The 13,308-nt window shown below is 44.5% G+C and overlaps 2 protein-coding genes across 2 annotated transcripts; one reads left to right on the top strand and one right to left on the bottom strand.

The window, feature by feature from the left end:
• Positions 1-4,661: 4,661 nt before the first annotated feature.
• LOC115592330 (growth arrest and DNA damage-inducible protein GADD45 gamma-like) lies at positions 4,662-5,941 on the bottom strand. Its single transcript, XM_030434938.1, has 3 exons — positions 5,774-5,941; positions 5,454-5,661; positions 4,662-5,342 (listed from the first exon to the last, which is right to left on the bottom strand). The coding sequence occupies exons 1-3, from the start codon at positions 5,872-5,874 to the stop codon at positions 5,229-5,231; spliced, it is 423 nt and encodes a 140-aa protein (XP_030290798.1). The 5' UTR covers positions 5,875-5,941; the 3' UTR covers positions 4,662-5,228.
• A 5,307-nt stretch (positions 5,942-11,248) lies between these two features.
• LOC115592313 (growth arrest and DNA damage-inducible protein GADD45 gamma-like) lies at positions 11,249-12,887 on the top strand. Its single transcript, XM_030434919.1, has 3 exons — positions 11,249-11,495; positions 11,617-11,824; positions 11,936-12,887. Exons 1-3 carry the CDS (start codon positions 11,353-11,355, stop codon positions 12,047-12,049), a joined length of 465 nt encoding a protein of 154 aa, XP_030290779.1. The 5' UTR covers positions 11,249-11,352; the 3' UTR covers positions 12,050-12,887.
• The last annotated feature ends 421 nt before the right edge of the window (positions 12,888-13,308 follow it).

Genomic DNA, 13,308 nt, shown 5'->3' with positions numbered 1-13,308 from the left:
ATGCTGAGCTAAGCTGACTACGCCCTGACTCCAGCTCTTCTGCGCTCTGCAGATGGTATAAAACATCCCACCTCTCTCTAAAATGAAAGTGACTGATCATATTCCTCCACTCTTGTGTATCTGTGCGTGGATGCGGCTCCGTCCTGCAGGGACTGTGTTGTGTTGCCACCTCAGACGTGTTTCTGCTGACTGTTGGGGGATGTTGTGTTGTTGTTGTTAGTCAGGATTTGCTCCTGAATGGATGAATGGCAGCAGGCTTGTGCCAGGCACACTGCCTCCACCTCCTCCTCCTCCTCCTCCTCCTCCTCCTCCTCCTCTCGCTCCCTTTCTCCTCTTCTCTAATTTGGACAGCAGATGGAGTGAGTGCTTGGTTGGTTGCCGTGGAGATTTAAAGGGGTGATTACGTTTCAGCTGGTCCTGCTTGGTCCATTTCTGTCCCTTTCTTTTTTGACATGAAGGGCATGTGTGTGTGTGTGTGTGTGTGTGTGTGAGTGTGTGTGTGTGTGAGTGTGTATATACATCTGAGGGTGCAGCACAGTGAATGATAAAGCAGATTATGTCTCAACTGTACAGAATGAGAAACTCTTCTGCTCTGGTCTCTTTATCATAGTGAAGCATTGCATTACTTTAAGCTGTAATGAGCACATCAATAGAAAGGGAGAAAGTCACAGTCGTGTGTGTGTGTGTGTGTGTGTGTGTGTGTGTGTGTGTGTGTGTGTGTGTGTGTCACAGTAGGGCGTGGGGGCTGCAGCAGCTGTTGACTCCACAATAGTTTGCAGTGACAGGCAACACGCAGGTCAGAGTGACTTTAGAGTTTCTAGTCATAAGACACAAAAGCCTCTTAAAGCTTCTGAATCACAAATGAGAGAAAGCAAAGAAAAAACCAGCGTGTGCCAGGAGCAAGAGATCATCTTCATGAAGCTGCAGCTTCACTTTGGGGGGGCTTTGTTTCATGAGCAGAAGCATCAGGAAGTGAGGTCCAAACTTCTTGTGAATGATTCTAGATCAAGTTAGAATGACATGGTTTCTGTGCTCACGCGGAATTACTGAGCTGCACGGAGGCAGGAAACACCTCGCCGGCTCGGATGCACCGTGATTTAAGTCGCGATTAAACTCCCTGTGACTTAATTGAGGCTGACAGAGTACCTGGAAGGGCGTCTTGAAAATACTCCGCTGTGTTGATGGTGAGCAACAGAATAAAGTGGGACAGTGCGCCAGACATGTATGTAGGCTATCAAAAAACAGGCTATCATACAATAGGTAAAATAATCAACCTTTTTACTTAAAGGTGCACTAACTAAATTTTTTTCAGTAACAACATTTTTTTTGTACTGTTGGACTTTTTTTTCTGCTGTTTTTGTACTCACCCCACCATCGCTCAAAACACAAACCTGTTTTTCTCTAATGTTTGAAAATGTCAACATGTTGTTTAAAAGTACATCTGCAATGATTTTCGGCGAATCTAGAGCCCTGCCAGCTTGTTCGTTCGTAGCAAGAAAATGCAACTTTGTACCTGAGTCAGTGTCAGCACCTCTGCCATGCCAACAAAGTCACTTAAATGAATGAGCAGGCTGCGATAAGCTAATGCTGGCCTCAACACAGCCTCTTGATCCGTCTGACCATCTCTCTATAAAAGCAAGTAACCTCTGTCTGTCTGTCTGTGTATGTGTGTGTATGTGTGTATTCCTCAAATATCTCTGCGGATCAGGATCAGACTGACCTGAGAGTTTCAACATGGCTGTTATGTGGTTCAAGGGTGTGCTATTTCGCATTTGTTTGGACTGCAATGATACCGTAAATAAATTATTTCATAAATGCTTTACAAATTCCATGAGCATTGTCCACCAGAGCCACCACAGTCACGTGGGCACCAGAGCCAATCACTGCAGAGCCCACCGCCACCCCCATCTTAAGAAACAAGCAGATTTATACCTGCAGCGGCGCGAGCTGGACCGGGATTTTGCCGGCGGTTCGGTCCCGTTCTGTTCCGTGCATCTAAACTGACTGTTGTGGATTAATGAGACTAAACGAGTCCGGACCGAGTCTGTTCTCGGGGGAGATCCGGAGGAGATCCGGAGATGTGCGGACAACAAAGTGGAATCAGAATCTGTGGATGTTCGTGTGTAGCTAGCTGCTAGCTGCTAGCCACTAGCCAACCTACACGGCCCACCTCCCGAGGCGACCGGACCCACCGGCACGTTCAAAACCGGACTTAGGGTAAATAATGTCCGCCGCGCTTTTTCGCGAACATTGCCGTCACGTTTGCTTTATGTTTGGTGCAGAAGAAACGGTAAAAACGGGCTTTTGTCACGAAAGTGTCCAAGCAGCAAGTTTGATTGTTGAGGAACAGGAAGTTGTGGGGGGGACATAGGCAGATGAATGACAGGACAGTCGGTGTATAGACAACGATATTGAGAGTTGAGAGATTTGTGACATTTAGCGTGTTTGGAGTGTGTAGTTAGTGTGTTATGTAGTGTTTGGTGTAGTGTGTTAAGTGTGTAGTGGAGTCGGTTTTTTGTTTAATGAGTCAAAACAATGAGAAGATGCTGAATGTGGAGCAGGAAGTCCAGCTCTTCATTCAGCTGGAAGGAGCTCAGGCAGACCTGAGCACTGCCTGCATTTAAATGTAAATAGTTACATATAACTTCGTACATTTTTTAAATGTATGCACATATTTAGCAAACAACAATTTATATTTGCATTATAAGTTAAAAAAAAAAGTTTTTTTAAACATATTTGTGGTTTTCACAGTAAAAAAAATCTAACTTTTTCTAATCGGATTTTATGTTTTTTTTGTGATTTTAGGTCCATTGTGTTAATACAGTATGTCAGAATAAAAAAATAACTGTACAGTCCCACATGTGAGGTTGTGTTGAAAATAATGACACCAAGTAAATAGTTTTTAGGGTGAAATATAATAGCAAAATCAAAAATAGTCAAAAACGGCCAATTATACCCTGGAATATCGGATTTCACAACAAACCTAAATATCCCTGACGTCCCACCTTCAAACACAACCTCATTTGGCCATCCATGAAAAAGCTTCTTAACCTCCCACTTTTCTATAGGAACACATACTTCCTACGGGCAATGCACCAGTTCATTTAAAAGGGCACCTTGTCAAGATCACTTCGGATCACTCTTAAGTTTGTGCTGTAAATATGCAGCTGAAGCTAGCAGGTGGTTAGCATAGTCATAAAAGTGCAAATTGTGCTTTTTACGCTTTAGTTGTTGTTGGTCAAAGCCACGTTGGCTGTTTCGAGCCGTAATGCTAGGTGAGGCTAACTGCCTCCTGCCTCTGGCTGCATGTCTGAGAGGCGTAAGAGTGGGAGTAATGGTGGAGGGTGCTGAGGTGACTGTGTTTGTTCAATCTCTCGCTTTCTCTCTAGATTACTGTGTGTCTGTGGATTACAATCATAAAAACTCTTCGATGTATGGGCAATAATGCTATATTACATACAATATAATGTAACATGATATAACTGTACTTGAAATCTGATATTGTACATAGCTATTTACCACTTCATACATATCTATATGCACCTTGAAGCAACCCGACCCTTAACCTTTTTTCTATTGTGGATATTATGCACAGGTGGATTTTTTTGATTTCTGTTATATTTTCACTCTTTCCTACTTTGTATTGCAACCGCTGCACAGCTCTTTTCTCTCCGGATAAATCGAGTCTCATCTTGTCTTTTGGCTCTTTGTGAGAAAGCGTGCAAATCTTTTCTTACGTCAAACCTTTCCCTTTAAACTTGAAAGTTTAGCGCTCTAAATGTAAAAGCGAGCTCGATGACGCAACTGCGCTGCATAATATTCATCCTGAATTTATTTGGAGCTTGATTTTAGTGGAGTGTTTCGAAGGAAAGGCCGGCGACCGCCCCAGTGTGTGGTCAGTTAATCCAATCAGCTCTAAGAAGGGTTCAAGTTGATGACTCGGTTCAGGACAAAACTGTCAGTCATCTGTTGTGTTGCCTTGAGATGACATCTGTCCCAATAATAAAATGCCATATTGAGCAAGAGAGAGGAGACATTTATCAATCAAAGCCACCCTCACCCCGGTCACCATCCAGCCACATGACTCTCATCATAATCAGCACGTTTACTGGTGACAATCTGTAGTATTTCCTCTCAATTACAGGTGTTACAGATGTCACACACTGCTCTATTCTATGTATCGCCTTCAAAGGCCAGGTCAAAACTGATGTGTACATACTGGGGGATGTATAAAGACAGGACATGAAGACTAAAACTGCAGGAAATCTATATAGAAACCCCCCAAAAAGAACTCAGAAAGTCAAAAAGGCAAACCAAACTGTGGCAGGTTTGCCAAAGAGAAGGTCCGAGTGGGACTAAATTTGTGCTTTAGACATTTTAACCTTGGGTGATAAAGTCAGAAGAAAGTCAGAGAGTAATATTCAATTCAAATATTTTTATTTCTATGCTTTCATCTTACAAAACAATCAGATATGAAGAGAACAGGTTATATCATTCGACATAATAAGAAGCTGAAGTGAAACCCTCAGGAAGTACATTTTCAGTTTGAGTATTTTTTCTTTTCATTTTAGAAGAATCAAGATCAGATTCACACGTTTGTTCTTTTCATTTTAATATATGTTGTAGTTTTTCTTTCAGTGTCAGACATCTAAAGTGAAACCTTTAGACGGCATTTTTTTTCCGATATTTTTTTTTTTTTAAAGAATATTTTTGTCATCATTAAATTTCTAAAGTGAAACCTTTAGAGAATTAAGACAATTCTGGAAAGTGGGAAACATTCGCGCTGACTGCAACTGTTGTCGTGTTGCTCAGCGAAGAGGACGTCTATAAAAAGTCCCTTTTTAAGAACGCCTCTTTCTCAGCACCGCTTCTTCTCCTGCTGCGCGTGCTTCAAGGTGCGACATTTGCTCTGTGGAACCACAGGACGCAGAATTCGCTTCTCCTTCCTCTCCAAACCTCATCCGCACAAAGAATGAGGGTCGATGTGTCGCTCTTGTGGCATACCTGACCTCATTCACATAAAGAATGAGAGTCATCTTGGCATGGACGGGACAAGAGGCGACGGTTCGCGGGGGGCCCCTCGGGCCGGCGCCGCGCTGCCTGGACGGGAATCCTCCTCAGGAGTATCCAGGGATGAGAAGAAACAGGGTCATCCTGTTCATAAGGATGAGTATTTCCAGATAAGATGCTTTACAGCAACTGAGCAAAGAGAGGAGCCGAGTCCCAGATCAACGCCCGGGCAGGCTGATCTCAGGAACCCAGTCGTTCAGACGGCGGCTCTCCTCACAGAACAGGTGCAGCTTCTCCAGAGCAGGGTCCTCCCAGGAACCTTCAGCTGGGTTCTGTTCACACAGGAAGAGGGAGGAGACGTTAGTCACATGTTTCTGTCCAAAAAGCACCACACAAAGACTTGTGAGATGATAATATAATCTGCTTAGCGGAGCTCTACATACCGTGATGAGGACGCAGTGGGCGTCTTCGAGCTGGCCCGCCTTGTCGCCAACAATCTCAGCCAGACGCTGCATGTCGCTCACTCTGACGATGCTGATGTCGTTGTCGAAGCAGAAGGACTGGATGAGGGTGAAGTGGATCTGCAGAGCGATGTCACACTCAAACTCCTCATCCACGGCCAGGACGCAGAAAGACACGCTGTCCGGGTCACTGTGGAGACAAAGAAAAGTCTTGTTAGCTGCTGCTGCTGCTCAAAGTCAGTCATGTTGGATTTTCAGAGAAGATGCCAAAGTTGCGTTCAAGTCGTGTTTAGTCTACTTACTCAGTCATGATTTTAGCGCTCTCGTAGACTCCAACAGTGAGTCGCTCCTCGTTCTGAGCGCAGACCAGAGCTTCTTTCAGAGCTTTTCCAGGAGACTGCATGGTGACACTGTAGTTACAGTTCAGCTGATGTGATCACAAAGTCCAGAGTAGAGTGTTTGTGCTGCCTCCTACAATCGGCCAGCATTTTATACTGAGGACCCGGCACACGCTCACTCTTTGATTGGCTGCTGGGGGCACAATGGCTAACAACAGGCCTGCAGCCCCAGCCCCACCCTCGGGGACGCGTGCCTATAGAAAAAAGTCTTAGAAAGTCGGGGGAAGCTTTGGATGAAAGGCTCAGATGTAGAAACTCTCTGACCTTTAAATGATTCTTTATAATGAAGCCACAGAGAGAGCAGGCTGCCGTCGTCAAAGTCCTCAAAGTTCTGGAAGAGTTACAAGTGACCAATAACCCCCATTCAAACGAGGATCACACATGGGGTCTTTCATGCTCATGTATAAATAAATCGCAGACTATTTTGATCAAAGATTAATCAGTTTGATATCTCAGAGAAATAAAGTCCAGCTTCTCTGATTCCAGCTTCTTAAATGTATTTTTGTATTTTCTCTTTTCTTTCCTCCTCTGTGACAGAGGCTTTGGGAAACACTAATCAATATGTATTCAGCATTCATAAACCAAACAACTAATTGGTTGACAGAGGAAATGATCAACAGATTAATTGAGACAACCCTATCACATACACAGCGCCCTACATCATCAGCTAACATTTGACAAACCACGCTGTTGCAGATTTTCTAATGTTATTTTTTTAACATTACAGGCAGCCCTCTCTGTTGTTCCAGATTTTAAGATTCAAGGTGCTTTCCCTTCCACTCCACTCAGCCATTGACTTCCACTCATTTCTGTGCAGCAAAATTATTAAGCAGACTTATGCTTGAGTATCGTGAGCCATCAGAGCATCAGGTCTGCATTCATTTCTGTCGAAATCGCATTGAAATTGCACGGTCGCACAGTTATAAAGTAATGCTTTCAAAGTCAAAAAACTATTTCCTGAGTTGTCCAGCCAGCCACTGGCTCCCATTCATTTCTATACAAAGTGAAAATCCATTAGCAGACTTAACAGGAAGCATGGAGTCTGCATTCATTTTGGTCTGATTTTAAATGACTGTTATGAGGTCACGCAATGTCGACCTCGCACTCAGGGTCGACTTACTATGCACCTTTAACGTCACACTAGCAAAAATGAATACCGACTTGCTGAGACTGAACACAGAGCAAGTTTCAGCACTATACAGAATAATAAGGCGAGGGGCAAAACTGAAGTAATATGGGAGTAAAAAGAAACTGGTGCTCTTCAAGGATAGGGCCAATAGTGGAGAAATGATGTATTAAAGGTGCAATATGTAAGAGTTGTAACTAAATACATTCAAAAATGAACTAAAAACTAAAAACGGAATGTTGATACGACATTATGACGTGTATGTATTGTGGTGCAGAGTTATGCAGACGACCCTCTCAGTTTATGCTACACTAGCGGTGGAAATAAAAACAAAACACTGGTGGTTAACCCCTAAAACCTGACTGCTAGCTGCACAGCTAACTGAGCTAACTGAGCTAACAGTAGCTACAGTAAGCAGCAGTTAGCTGGTATTTTGGTGATATGCTGCAATGCTCCTCTATTAATTTTGAGTATGGACTCCAATTTTTACATGCTGCACCTTTAACTTGTGGATAAACTTTTGCATTTTAACTTCAAGCAGTAAAAACAGAGGATAAAAATATGGTTTCAACTGTCAAATGACATGTCAGTGCTACCAACTTAGTATGCAATATCAACAATATATCACAGAGAGCAGCAGTACAAGTGCAGAATTACACATAAAACTTCCTATGACATGTCAGTTCTGCCACTACAGTGGTTTCAAGACTGACTTATTTGTATGGTGTGCAGTTATAACTGGAAGCCAACCACTGACTGGGCTGATGGTGGAACACATCTCACATCTGACCTTTAGTCTGGAAAAAAAATAAGCAAACAAAAAAATAACCGAACACGACACTCCCTGATGGTTTCATTTCAGTTACAGTACATTCATGTCAAAAGTCAGTGTAGTACTGGCTGTCCTCAGGGTCCCTCATCTAAAGGTAAAGTCTGTCAAAGGTTAAGGGTCACTTTAAGTCGAAAGTTGACTGATTCTTTGTCAAACCTCAAGTCTGTTTTAACTTTCTTACATTCTTGGCCTGTTTTCTGGGATTTTCTTTAAAAGTGTAACTCCGAGTCCTCTTGTGCTGTAATGTGGACTATAGGCTGCCGGGCAAAATAAATTCAAAATATAAAACAGGACAGCATGCATTTGAAAATGGGCAGCAAATACGTAAAGTACAGTGTTTACATGGTTGTCATGGTTCGCTTAAAGATGCAAAAACCCTAACACTTTATGATCACCACCATTAATAAACGGTAGAATAACAGTGAATGAAAGTTATTTCACTGTTAACAAACAATGACATGCTTAGAAATCCATTTATCAAGCAGTTGTTTATTGTGATGTTGGAGTGATGCGTATTGTAGTTCACAATTGTTTACAAATGGTTTATTAAGCAGTCATCGTTTGGTATAATTAACTATTACTTTACCAGATAATCATGATGGTAATTATGAGTGTCACTGGAGAAACAAACGCTGTATTTGTGTCTGAAAAGTTATGAGGAGGCAGTGTATTGATAAAAACACACTTGTACGATGCAGTTTGGTACCATTCAAAGTGTGACAACTCTTTCGTCCATATTAATCGCATCGGATGTCAGACGGACTTTTACAACTCATGACCAATTTCACTGCATGAACTTTTCTTGTAGATCAGGCAGTGGCACGCGCCGCTGCTTTGCATGAGTAAAGCCAGGCCTCAGTCGAGGCGCGTGGCATCTGGAGATGCCTGCATGCTCTATCTCTCTGTCCGCATCACGCTCCATAGCAACCGAGAGATACCATCTGTCCCCCGGGGGGAAGGTGCAGAGAGGGCCGGACAAAGGAAGTCAGGCAGCACCTGCTGTGCGTAATGGCCTGTTTTTCACTCGGCCGCAAATATGATTATTTCAACAAAATCCGGATTTGGGTGAAATCAGGTGTAAGTTTGTTGAAGCTTTGTTTGTTTTATATCTCAGAGACACATTGTTGATGAATCAGAATCAGTAATTGTTGTGCTCTTTCTAGATCTACTAAACTATTAGCCTAGTGTCCCGACAAACCAAAAGTCATATTTGCGCACCGGACGTCAAATATTTCTCGGCCATATCTTCTTATCTTGCAGCTTTAGACTCTCTCCAGCTGCACAAAGAGGTTTAGGGTCTTTACTGCTTCGCCGCAGGTCACCAGAAAAGAGCTTTGACCACCAACACCTGTCGCGCGCTGCCGGGGAGGCCTCCGTCTGGCAGATGTGCTTCACCAACAATGGGTCGGTATCGATTTGCACGCGCCTGCCCTGTGGCCATGCAAGCTGATCCTTTCCTAAAATAGCTCAGTGTGTTTGAGTCTCTATCAGCTGGATCCAAATCGAGCTATGGCCCAAATGTAAACCTCTCTGCCGGCTGATGAGCCGATACGTTTGCAGCACTGAAAGCGATGCAGAAATAAACAAAACGATCGTGTCGCTGCGGTAACGCGCAGATAAGAGTTTGGTTGCTTTTGTTTTTGGTGTTTAACAAATCACACTTTCTGCATTCTTGCAGGTGTTTACAGCTCAAGCCAACACTGATTTTATCTTCCTTTACATGTCTGGTCAACTTTTGGAGATAACACTTTTCATGGTGAAAGTTTAGACCATAAGCTGTCCTCTTTGGGATTCAAATTTAATCAAAACTCAGACAACAGGCTGGCGAATGTGGAGACTTGTAGACAATGGAGCGGCGCGCCCTGGGGTCGGGGTTGACCTGGGTTTAGGAGAGTGGAGAGGGAGGGGGGGCTCCCTCATAGCGACAGTTCTCCATCTGCCGCTCTGCCGTCCGCAGAACAATAGCGCTGAATCAATCACCGCCAACCTGTGTCTCCTGCAACGCCTCTCCTCTCGAGCCCCCTCTCCTCTATTTACGCAGCAGTGGCAGCAGGCCTGACCTGATGTTTTGAATTATTATGCAGATGAAAAATAACCAAATAAGCACGAGCTGTCGGAAAGAACCCGTTCTATTAGTGGCGCAGATGAAATAGAGCCGTGCGTAAAAGTTTCTTCGTGCGTACAAGAGATCAGAAAAAAAAACAGAAAGGCTGTCAGTAAACCAGTTTATTTTAAAATGAGCCTATACAAACCGATCTAAAATAACCATACAAGCACGATCTGCAGGGGAGAAGCTGTAAGTTTAGTAAATCAGTTTAAATAAAGTTGTGCGTAAAAGTTTCGTCGTGCGTAAAAGTGTTCGGAAATGAATAGAATCCTGCCAGAAACAAGTTTGATTGAAATCATTTAGTGAACGCATGCACAGAAAATACCGAATAAAATCAAATAAGCCCGGACTGCCGGAGAGAAACAGTTCAGTCAGTGGAAATGACGAGAAAGAGCCGTGCCTAAAGGTTTAGTTGTGCTTAAAACTGAACGGAAATCAACAAAAAGTTGTCAGAAATCAGTTTACAAGAACAGCTGGAGACATTTGATGAATCCACGAACCAAACAACAAACAAAAGTGCAATAAAAACTTCACAAGTGTTCCTGCAGAGTTCAGTTCGCGTGGCCCTTGAACTCCCCAGAGTAAATAAATAAAAACCGAGTGGGGATTTTCTGGACAGCTGATGGCCACGTGGTCCGCATGGGCCGGCGGTGCAGATTGCGCAGCACGCACAGCGTTCTGGCACGCGCTGGTCATTTGCATTTGTATGGGGCCCTGTGATAATAGAGGGCTTCTGCGCGCACAATGGGGCCGTTTTATGGCCAGCCCCTAGTCCACAGATGGCATCATCCACCTGCCCTTTCTCTCTTGCTGCTCGAGGAGAGATGGGGGAGGGGGCGCCTCACACTTTCTCTGTGTTGTTGCTGAAACAGAATCACAACAAATACATTAAATGCACGAAACAGTTTGAAACGTGGCTGATGCGGACAAATCTGAGCTGAAACTAGTTTTTGCGTTTTCAAAAAGGGACAACCTGAGCTGCCGTGCACGAGTTCTTACACATGCATGGAAAAGTGCAATGCATTCGGCGTGCATCTCTGCAGCCACACTCCCCTGCTGTGTTGTCTCTAATCTGCACCGAACTTCTGCACAGCGATCAAACTTTCTTTTTTTAATGAAGCTATTTTTAGTTTGAGGCCAGGCTGCAGCGCTCGGGGGGAGGAAGAGGGGGGGGCGTGCGTGGCTCGATGACCCCCATCAATCTGCCACGAGCCGGAGTGTGACAATGGCATTATCATACCAATACACCATTCAGCGAGAGCCAATCAGGGCGCAGCGCTTTCAATGCGCCGCACGAGCTGCAGAGTATAAGAGGAGGAGGCTGCGGGTTCGAAGGCACTCTGCTCCCTTTCGGATTTACTCTCCGTGCAAACTCTCCACTGCTCTCCCTTTTGCGGAATATCCACATCATCTTCATCATGACTTTCGAGGAAGTTCTGATCCAGAAGCCCGCCGAGCGTGCTCAGTGCACCGGCGCAGCCCTGGAGGAGGTCCTGGAGTCTGCCAAAGACAACGACTCCCTCACCGTGGGCGTCTACGAGTGCGCTAAAGTGATGAACCTGTAAGTATGAAACTCTCAGCTCAAGAGCTGCAGCTCTCTGCATTAAGATCAATCATGTGTTGTACTTTGGATGTTTCAATTTGGATGGAATCTCATATTTTCTTCGTCTTTGTCTCCACAGTGACCCGGACAGCGTGTCTTTCTGCGTCCTGGCCGTGGATGAGGAGTTTGAGTGTGACATCGCTCTGCAGATCCACTTCACCCTCATCCAGTCCTTCTGCTTCGACAACGACATCAGCATCGTCAGAGTGAGCGACATGCAGCGTCTGGCTGAGATTGTTGGCGACAAGGCGGGCCAGCTCGAAGACGCCCACTGCGTCCTCATCACGGTATGTAGAGCTCCGCTAAGCAGATTATATTATCATCTCAGAAGTCTTTGTGTGGTGCTTTTTGGACAGAAACATGTGACTAACGTCTCCTCCCTCTTCCTGTGTGAACAGAACCCAGCTGAAGGTTCCTGGGAGGACCCTGCTCTGGAGAAGCTGCACCTGTTCTGTGAGGAGAGCCGCCGTCTGAACGACTGGGTTCCTGAGATCAGCCTGCCCGGGCGTTGATCTGGGACTCGGCTCCTCTCTTTGCTCAGTTGCTGTAAAGCATCTTATTTGGAAATACTCATCCTTATGAACAGGATGACCCTGTTTCTTCTCATCCCTGGATACTCCTGAGGAGGATTCCCGTCCAGGCAGCGCGGCGCCGGCCCGAGGGGGCCCCCCGCGAACCGTCGCCTCTTGTCCCGTCCATGCCAAGATGACTCTCATTCTTTATGTGAATGAGGTCAGGTATGCCACAAGAGCGACACATCGACCCTCATTCTTTGTGCGGATGAGGTTTGGAGAGGAAGGAGAAGCGAATTCTGCGTCCTGTGGTTCCACAGAGCAAATGTCGCACCTTGAAGCACGCGCAGCAGGAGAAGAAGCGGTGCTGAGAAAGAGGCGTTCTTAAAAAGGGACTTTTTATAGACGTCCTCTTCGCTGAGCAACACGACAACAGTTGCAGTCAGCGCGAATGTTTCCCACTTTCCAGAATTGTCTTAATTCTCTAAAGGTTTCACTTTAGAAATTTAATGATGACAAAAATATTCTTAAATATAAAAAAAAAAGAAGAAAAAAAGAAGAAGTCTGTTCTCTAAAGATTTTACTTTAGAAAACGACGGAATGAAGTTAATGTTAAAGAAAAGATGAGAATTTGTAAGATTTTCTTATAAACGTTTCATTATATACTGAAAAAAAAACAACTGTTAAAAAAGAAAATATCTGACTTGAGATGTGATGATGTTGTGATCCTCATGGAACACTGTTGGAAAAAACAAAATTAATTTATACCATGATGAGTTTCACGTTAGAAATTGTTGGAATCAAGTGGAAAATGATTAATAAAAAAACACAAACATGATATTTTTTGTTGTGACGTTTTCACTTTCTCTCGTACAGCGGGGTTAATGTTTTGAGTCGTGTGTGTCGAGTGTGTTTGGGTGCAGGAGGAGGTGCGGGGTCAGTGGGAGGAGGGTGATTACAAAAGTTTAAAACTCAGCAGATTTGCATGGAAGGCGCTAAGGCCTGTCATCTGCTCCATGTTGCCCTGTAGTAAAAAAAAAAAAAAAAAAAACAACACAAAAAAGAGTGGGTCCCTCCTCCAGCACAACTCATCTGCATGTGTATGGCGCAGCGCACAATAGCGGAGCTCTGGGCCTGTCAGCTCCAGCGGTCCGCACAGAGCGCCTATTGTCTGGTCCTGCAGATGTCTCCGCAGCCAAGCTGCGCCATCTGCCGCTTCCTGAAGGTGGGGGTCGGGCAGGGCAGGGCTGGGAGGAGCC

Source organism: Sparus aurata, chromosome 12 (genome assembly GCF_900880675.1).
Source record: "Sparus aurata chromosome 12, fSpaAur1.1, whole genome shotgun sequence".
NCBI lineage: Eukaryota > Metazoa > Chordata > Actinopteri > Spariformes > Sparidae > Sparus > Sparus aurata.
Note: the sequence above shows the minus strand (reverse complement) of the source record. Positions and strands in the feature narration are given on the sequence as shown.

Coding starts and splice junctions, on each gene's coding strand:
- LOC115592313 (XM_030434919.1), top strand. CDS start 11,353: ATGACTTTCGAGGAAGTTCTGATCCAGAAGCCCGCCGAGCGTGCTCAG. Junction 11,496..11,616: donor TGCGCTAAAGTGATGAACCT/GTAAGTATGAAA, acceptor TTGTCTCCACAG/TGACCCGGACAGCGTGTCTT. Junction 11,825..11,935: donor CCCACTGCGTCCTCATCACG/GTATGTAGAGCT, acceptor CTGTGTGAACAG/AACCCAGCTGAAGGTTCCTG.
- LOC115592330 (XM_030434938.1), bottom strand. CDS start 5,874: ATGCAGTCTCCTGGAAAAGCTCTGAAAGAAGCTCTGGTCTGCGCTCAG. Junction 5,662..5,773: donor AGCGCTAAAATCATGACTGA/GTAAGTAGACTA, acceptor TTGTCTCCACAG/TGACCCGGACAGCGTGTCTT. Junction 5,343..5,453: donor CCCACTGCGTCCTCATCACG/GTATGTAGAGCT, acceptor CTGTGTGAACAG/AACCCAGCTGAAGGTTCCTG.